General features: G+C 59.8%; 1 protein-coding gene across 1 annotated transcript in view; it reads right to left on the bottom strand.

Annotated features, from left to right (window-relative positions):
• Positions 1-3,132: 3,132 nt before the first annotated feature.
• Positions 3,133-8,642, bottom strand: part of SAMD4B (sterile alpha motif domain containing 4B) — a 37,292-nt gene continuing 31,782 nt past the window's right edge. Inside the window, exons 10-13 of the mRNA XM_075016553.1 lie at positions 7,508-7,706; positions 6,359-6,482; positions 5,003-5,086; positions 3,133-4,483 (exon numbers count right to left, since the gene is read on the bottom strand). Coding sequence (XP_074872654.1) covers positions 4,455-4,483; positions 5,003-5,086; positions 6,359-6,482; positions 7,508-7,706 — 436 coding nt within the window. The 3' untranslated portion in view covers positions 3,133-4,454. The remainder of the gene's footprint in view (positions 4,484-5,002; positions 5,087-6,358; positions 6,483-7,507; positions 7,707-8,642) is intronic.

Genomic DNA, 8,642 nt, shown 5'->3' with positions numbered 1-8,642 from the left:
GGGATCCCTGCCTGGCTATACTGGGTGGGGGGGTAGGCACACAGCTGACCCTGGGGCTAGGTGTGTTTGGAGCAGGGCATCACTAACCTCAGGTGGAACTGGGGGGGGGCCTGTTACTGGGGAGGTGGTGCCCCTGCTGGCCTTGGGATCACACGGGCCTCTGCAAGCAGGAGCCAGACCCTTCCTGGGCGGGGTATATAAAAGACAGGTACTGCCCTCAGGGGCCGGGGAGAGCTGGGCTTGCCTTGTGCCCTAGCTGCAGCGCCGGGGGCTCATTCACCAGCTTGGATGCACCAGTCATTCAACCTCTGCTTCGTGGGAGCTAAGGAACCAACCACGGGTGATTGCAAGGGCAGCTGGAGCAGGGGTGCCCAGCAGCTGCTCCACAGGCTGTCCCGGCCTTGTCACCTGCAGGGTGCCCAGCCGTAGGGCTGTGTGTGTCTATAAACCTGCATTGGGCCAAGACCAAGCTTGTGCGACAGGACCTGAGAGCCCCCACTCACCCTTGGGGTGCCTGTGTGAAAGACGCAGACCAGCAGCATTCCGTACATGGATGGAAAAAACTAGAGGGACTGTATAAAGGTATGTGGGGGTGGATGTGCCTCACCCATAGCAACACAGGGTGTGGGCTTTGCTAATCTCTGGGGCAGCACCTGAATCTCTCCTCTGCTGCTGTCCAAGTGCTCAGCTTCCAGGGAACATCACAGGCCAGGTTTGGGCCTCCTGCCCAAACGGGTGAGCAAGTGTAAGCTCCCACCCCAGCAGACTTGAACCAGGGACCTCTGGAGGATCTACTATGCTGATTATTCAAATAAGGCTCCAGCACTGAGGTCCCAGGTTTGAGGCTGCCTGGGGGTGGTTACAGAAGCCAGGAAAGAGATGGCACGGTGCAGGGCTCAGCCCCTGCTTTGGAAGGAAGGAGTGAGCTGAGGCTAGCTGCAGGACACCAGGCCCTGGCTTGCAATCTGAGTGAGGGAGGGGAAGCTGGATTTTAACAGCACCAAGCTCTGCCAGCAGGTTCAGACCCTGTGCCAGCCTCTGGGACTGGGCTCCCACCAGCAGCTTCAGGGATCTCTTCTCCCCTTCAGAGCAGGAGAAAGGCAGTGTGGCCCCCACTGCTCAGGGCATTAACTCCAGGGATTAGGCTGGAGCAACAGCTGCAAGGCACTGGGCAGCCAGGTCCAGCAGGGGGAAGGTGCATGGGGCAGGCCCCAGGAAGTACAAGTTGGCAGAGTTCTGCTCTTTACAGCAGCAGCCAGAGGTAATGCCCCATGTTCAGCACAAGGCCAGGCAGGAGCTGAGCAGTTAAGTGTGCTCCCCAGCAAGAGGAGCAGAGGAGTTACAGGCCACCACCATCCTTCCCTGCTTGAGTCCCCAGCCTGCTTGACTGAAAAACTGCTGCCAGCCTGTGGCTTCAGGGGAGGGTCAGAGCCTCCCAGGGTTGAGTTTTGCCTGCAAACCTCTAAAAAGGGGCAGAAAAAAATCCCAGCTGAGAATTGCACTTTGGGGCCTAAGCTGGGACCAGCGCTGGCTGCTGCAGAACCTCCTCAGCCACCCTGAGAAGGAAGGAAACCACAGCTCTGCCTTGCACACACAGCTGAGATGCTGCCCCCTGAAGTGGCCAGGCCTGGCTGGTCCCTGGGGGGAGCCAAGCAGGGGCCTGTGAGTCACAGAGCCTCTGGCAGGAGAGGGCAGGCTGAGCTGATTACATAGGCCTATACAGCTGTAGGTCCCTTTTCACACCCCTGCTGTGCTTGTCCTGCAGAGGGAAGGAACAACCTACAATCAACACCCTCTCCTCTCTTCTCCTCTCCTGGTCAGCGAAGGACTCCACAGCAGAAATACCAGCATCCTACCCCCACCCCCTCGGGTGCTCAGATCTCCACCTGGCAGCATTAGCCCTGCCAGCCCCACAGCAAGCATCTGCAGCAAAGCCCAACGGGCCAGTGCACTAACCCCTGGGCCAGCTGGCCCCTCTTGGCTCTTATCGTCACAAACCCCAGCTGCCCACACCCCTCCAACAAATCAAGAATAAAAACCAGGGTTACAAAATAAGTACAGCTTTATCAGAGAGGGGGTTTGGGGGTTTCCAGGGGGAGGTCTCGGACTTGGGCACGATCTTTCACACAGCCAGCCAGCGAGAGCCGGGGGGCACAGAGCGGGACACAGAGCCAGCTAACACGGGTGGCCGGGTTTGGTTTTTTTTTTTTTGTAATTTTTTTTTTCCGTTTTGTTTTTTAATAACGTATTCATGGTTACCAGCCATAGTCATAACAAAAGTTATTCATAATAAAATGTATCTAAAATAACATTTCTATCTGAAACAGGAACCTTGTCTCTCTACTGTAGAAATTGGGGGGGGTTGCCCCCTGGGGTGGGGCTGTTTTCTGTACTCACTACTCTTCAGTATATACTTTGGAAAGGCCTTTAACATTGAAACAGTGGCGGGGTGGGGGGGATTTCTTTTGTACCAAAGGGAGGTGCTCAGATCGGGGTCATCCCCTTTGGGGCACGTGTCTCCCCCCGCAGGGCAGAGATCCGGGCAAACGTTTTGTCCAGAAAGAAAGATAAAGTTGTACCTAGGGTCAGGCAGGACATTGTTGCCCCTACCAATCCCTGGGGGACCATCCCCCCAGTTTTCTTCTGCTGCTGAACACTTGAGGATACCTTGGGGTGACCCCAGTTCACCCCTTGGCCCAGTCATTTGCACCTGTGCTGCCTCCCAGTTGAAACAACATTGGCACTGCCATTGTCCAGGTGTTAGTGACTGCACAGGGCTCGGGCGGGGGTCCCCTTCCATGAGCACAGCCAGGCCCACACCCTTTGGTGCCTTCTGGAAGTACAGGTCAGGAACAGGAAAATTTGGACCTTTTAGAGTTTTGTTTTGTTTTTTTTAAAAGGCTTGTAAATCAGAAGGGAATAAATAGGTTAATCCAATGCAAAGGGGGCTTGAGAGGGTAAAAGCCCCACCCCCTGCTCAGATGCCCCACCCCCTACCTACAGGCTCCTCCCACCCATGTAGTGTTTGTTTTTTTGTTTGACACATGCACACGCACGTACATAGCTTGGGGGTTAGGGGAAGACTCACTCCCGCCTGACTCCCCCGCCCCCTTCCCCCCCAGCGTGGTAGGGCTCAATCATCTCCCCCAACTCCCCCATCAAGGCATTTAGCAACAGCTCATCCCCCTCCACTCCTCAAGCCCAGGGGGGGTGAGGGGAGGGGTCTTCAAGGCCACACCAAAGGGACTTGCAAACAACCCCTGCTTCACAGCCCCCCCACAAGGTCATTAGCATGACCAGAGCCACCCAGCTGCGTGTGTTTCAGCCCCTAGCCAGGAAGGGGCGCTCTAACCCAGCTGCCTGAGCTCAGCCTGAGGGCGCTGCTAACGCAGAGCTCTGGGCAGGGAGAGGTGATCGGGGGGGTGCTGGGCCGAAGGGAGGTGAACAGCCAATTCATCGGGGGGGGAGGGGGTTGGCCCTGTGTGGGTGCAGGCTCCGCCCAGGCACCCACAGGGAGGGCCAAAGGGGGCACCCCTCCACCAAGCTGACCTCCAAGGCCCCAGGTGCAGCCAAAGCCCCACCCGCCGACCCACCGCCTGTTAAAATCCCTCCAATCCACCCAGACCCAGCATCCCTTTCCTGGGATGTGGCTTCTCTCCCTGAATCCGCTGCTTGCCTTAAGCAGGAGGGCAGGCTGCCCTCAAGGCCATGCCCCCAGACCCCTCTTACGGGGAGGGCGTGACCCCCTCCAAGCCACGCCCCCAGCCCCTTCTCTTGGGGGGGGGGGAGGGCCTGGCCCTCCCTCCAAGGCTACGCCCCCAAGAAGTCACAGAGGTGGGGGTGGGAAGTTACAGGCACTTAACAAGAGCTCAGGAAGAGGTTTCACAGCCCCACAGGTGGAGGGATTTCTCCCCAGCCTGCCCTCCACTGCGGGGATCAGGGGGCGAAAAGCAGGCAGGGGGGTAACCCGGAAGAAGCCAGCTCGTCAGGTTAGCCCCCCGGTGCCTTTCGAGGCGCCTGGCCTTGGCCATAAGCGACTGTCCTGCCCCGGGGCGGGGAAGAGTGAATCAGCTGTGCAGTATCCCCCTTCCCCACTCCTCCTCAGGCCACGCTGAGAAAGGAGCGGGGAGAGGGGAACGCGGGAGGACACACACGCACGCGTGACCCAAGATCCTGCTGCTTCGGACTTCAGCGCTCCCCTGGGAGTTCCAGGGGCGGCTCAGTATTAAACCATAGTTAAAGTAATAATAAAGTAGAAAAATATTAGAACGTATAAGATGGTAAGATTGTAGTGAGAGCTTCTTCAACCCCCCCACGCGGCAGAGCTGTCACACGCCGGGGAAGGGTGGGGTGGGGTGGGGTGGGGTGGAAGATTCAACCGCCCCTTTAAGCACCCCCCCAAAAAATAGATAAACCCCTAAAGCTTGTCAGGAATCGCGGGTCCCCATGGCTGGTCAGATGGTGGAGGTCTTGTCAGTGCCGTCTGTAAGGAGAGAAAACAGGACCGGAGCGTGGTGAGTGCGGCCGGGGCAGAAGGGGATCATTCGCTGTCCCGCTAGTGATTCTGTGCACCGGGGTAACAAAGCCCCTTTAAGGCACCGGCTCCAGCTAAGCACCACAGAGGCCTTCTTATAGGAATTTGCCAGCCCCCAGGGCAGCACCATTCCCGTCAATTTTCTCCATCCATGGGTGGAATACATTTTGTTCTGTGCCCTGAGCTGTGCGGATGTGCACCACCCATAAAGACACAGGCTGCTGGCGCTCTGCTTATCACCTGCGCGGCAGCCGAATCTCTCCTGGGCGGCCACTCAGCTTGGAGGTCACGGCCCAGGATCACAACACCGACTACACCCAGCTATGTGCCCCTCAGTCTGGCTGCGACTCAGGGCTGTGGGGGGCTCACCTATCCCGGGGTGGGGCCAAGGGGGACCCTCTCAGTCTCCTGTGGTGGTTTGTATCCTCACTTAACACCGCCCCACCCCGGGCTAACCCTGTAGCTCACCGCCCAGTGCATGCTCTGTCATGCTCAAGCAGAGTGACTCCAGCGTGGGGTTGATCTCCAGGTCTGTTCCGGGCAGCTGGCAATCTACAGAGGGGGGCAGCAGGAAGAGATGGATTAAGCACATGGCCCCACAGTTCCTGGTGGCAAGGGAACCTGGACACAGCGCAGGACCTCTGCCAGGGGCTTCATTAACCCCTGGACTGCCACTTTTCTCCACTGAAAGACAGTCAGGGATGGAGAATCCAATGGCTGGGCTGGGATTCCCAGCTCCGAGCCTCCACTGCTCTAACCTTCTAATCCCCAAGCCCCTTGAGGAACAAGGGATGGAAGCCAGGAGTCCTGGCGCTCTGCCTGCACCACTCTAACCACCCGACCCCGCTTTCCTGCCAGAGCAGGGGCTAGAACCCAGGAATCCTAACTCGAAACACTAGACCAGTGGTGTTCAACAGGAGCTCAAAGATCACCGCGCTGGGGCTGAGTAACAGAGAGGCTGCCAGGTTAGTCTGTACAGTAGGGTCTCAATATTAGCGAGCGGCCGCTTCCCCGGGGCCCCAAGCAGGGAGCGCCGGCGGCTGCCACAGTCGCGAAATTCGACATTCGTGAAATTCTCAACACGGAGCGCTCGGGAATGCTGAGACCCCACTGTGCTCTGAAACCCCAGCACGGCCGTCCCGTAGCACTGCGAAGGCTTGGGGTTGTCGTCTTTCCCCAATCGCCACGTTGCACCCCCCCTAAATAAGTGTCCTACCCCTGCCCCAGAGCCAGGCACCCCCTAGCCCAGGGCTCGGCACCTGCCTAGGCCTCCCCACCCCTCTGCCCTGCATCCTCTCATTACCGGTGCGGGATGCCTGCAGAGGGCTCCTGCCTTGGCCCGGCGGGCCCTGTGCTCCAGTGGGGGCCCCGCGTCGGCCCCCCACTCCGCAGAAAGCCCCCCGCAGCAGGGGCTCGGACTCCAGCCCCACACTGGTGGGGACCATACTCTGGCAGAGGCCCTGCAGCAGGGGGTCGGGTTGCAGAGCCCTGTTCACTGCAGGGCAGTCTCCTATTTGCCACACGTCACAAACGGAGGTGGTATCAGACAGCACAGCACCAGCCTCCACTCTCTTCCTGGCTCCCAGCCCTCCCCTCCCACCCCTGCTCTAACCACTAGACCCCACGCCCCTCACGGAGCCACGGAGCCCGACACCGGCGCTGCTTGCCAACGCGTTCGGCCTGCTCTGGGGAGGAGCACCACAGGCCTCCACGAAGCAGCTGAAAGCCGGAGAGGAGGGGGGCGAGTTTGTGACAAACGCCACATCTCCCCAGGAGCTCCCGCTGCCCTGAGCCTGCCAGGAAGCAGAGGACCTGTCTACTCACCCTGGGGGAACATGATAATGGCCTGCGGGGACGTGTGGACGGGTAGCGAGTGGGTGCGCTGGACCGAGCTGCGGCTCTGGCTGGGCATGCTGTTGCTGCCCCCAGGATTGGAGAACCACAGGTTCTGCGGAGAGAGGAGGAGACAAGGCTGGAGGATGCTGGCACAGAACAGCTCCGCCCCAGCCTGGCACACGGGGATCCGGAGTCAACGACCAATAGCAGGAAAGCACCGGGCGGGCTCGGAGCCCCCACCTTTCCCAGGCGCAGGGGGCTAATGCTGCAGCGCCCCAGAGCGAGAGTCACAAGACCCTTGCACAACAGCGGGACGTCCCAGGCGCTCCCAGGGTGGAGAGCCTGGCTTGGGTCTGTAAGCCCGGGGCTGGGAAAGAGACCCCCCCGCCTTGGGGCATCACAGGGCAGCTGTAAGGGACACGCCGCCCCCGCCCCCCGGCCACTGGGGAGCAGAAAGTCACTTTAAAAGGGGGCCACCCATCAACATATCCCGCTGTAACCACTAGACACCACTCCTTGCCCACCCTCAGCTCTGGGGCTCAGAAGTCCTTTCTCCTCACACTCTAACCACTAGTGCTGGGATAGAACCCAGGTGCCCGGCTCCCAGTTCCAGCTCAGGTACCCATCTGGCCTCCGGCACCTGAATACCCAAGCGCCTCACAATCGCTCACACGTCTGTCCTCCTGTGCCACCTGGCAGGCAGGGCAGGGCAGGGCTATTAGCGCCACAGTAAGATGGAGAAACTGAGGCACACAGAGACTAAGATGGAGAATCTAATGGCACATCTTGGACTAGAGCCACACCCCCATCTAACCACTAGACCCCACTCCCCTCCCAGAGCTGCTGCTGAGACCCAGGAGTCCCAACCTCGGCCTCCTGCTCTACCCACTGGGCCCCACTCCTCTCCCAGAGCTGGCAACAGGGCACAGGACTCCCAGACTCAGATGGGTCTCTCCAAACTGCCAGCCTAGACGGATCCGTCTGTGCTGTCCCCGTTCGTTGTCAAACCCCCTTGGGCTCAGCTGGGGCCTCAGCCAGAGCCATGGAGAAGTCTGGCTGGAGACACCGGTCTGCCTTCTGCTTTCGACACGCCCGCGGGCCCCAGCCACAAGCCCCTGCGCATCTCGCTGGCCTCACCTGTCGTCCTTGGCTCCCTAGGCTGGGGCTGGTAAGTGCATGCCGGGGCAAGACCCCTCCAATCCCCGCTGGGCTCAGCAACCCCAGGCGGCTCGGGGGCATGGCTCGAGGGGGCATCTGGAACTGCCGGTGCCCTCTGCGTGCGACGCCCACCCCCACAGATCCAGCTATGGGGAGAGAGTTGGAACCAAAAGCCCACCTGGGGGAAAAGAAAAGGGGATGGGGGAAGAAAGGGCTGACTGGAAGTGATGAGAGATTCCTGACCTCAACCCCAACGTCACACGGGGCACATGCCTGGCGTGCCCCCGCCTATGCATCTCAGCATCCTGGGGTGCTAGACACACCTGAGCCAAGATCTTCAGAAATGACAGGTGTTGGGGGGGTCCCACTCCAAAAGGTTTAGAGGGCAGGGCTCAGCCCAGCTCCCCACTCCAATCCCCGCAGAAACAGAGGTTCCTTGAAGGCGAGTCAAGCAGCCCCTCAACTCATGGGGTGAAGCTCCCGCTTCTGCAGACACCGACTGCGCCTCAGCCAGTCCCCTTCAACCAGCCTCAATATGCCCCCCCAAATCGAGCCACCTGGCAGGAGAGGCCCCAACTAAACTGGCTTCCCACCAGCTGGGGGCGTGGCTTATGGGGGCAGATTCCAGCCTTGGGGGACATCTGAGCCACTTTGTGCACGGGTCTGGGATTCACAGGAGCCAGCCAAGCCTGCCAGGATTTCTGAGACTCCCCCACCCACCACAGTGTGTTGCTTAGGCTCCCAGCACTTCCCCCTCCCCCCGGGATCCATGGGGGCAGGCCGCAGAGCTGGAGCACGGGGGATTTCATATCACAGTGCACCAGGGTCCTGTACCTCCGGAAGAGACTGGCCAGCTGCCCAGCCCCCTCGGTGATGTGGAAGGGCTGGAAGTGACCTGCCTGCAGCAATGACTCCGGAGAGCCCTGGTGAACCCAAATTCTAGTCCCCGAGCGCTAACTCCTGGGTTCCACTGCAGGATCCCAGCCACCCAAGCGTCCCCCTCCCCATTTACTTGTTTCGTGAAGCAACCAACAACAGCTGAGACTGGGGCCTCATCCTGCCGGGCGCTGCCCAGACAGGCCCTGTTCCAAACAAATTCGTCGAAAAAGACAGA

The sequence above is a fragment of the Carettochelys insculpta genome, chromosome 22 (assembly GCF_033958435.1).
Source record: "Carettochelys insculpta isolate YL-2023 chromosome 22, ASM3395843v1, whole genome shotgun sequence".
NCBI classification, from domain to species: domain Eukaryota; kingdom Metazoa; phylum Chordata; order Testudines; family Carettochelyidae; genus Carettochelys; species Carettochelys insculpta.
The sequence above is the reverse complement of the archived record's forward strand: the minus strand, read 5'-3'. Positions and strand labels throughout refer to the sequence as shown.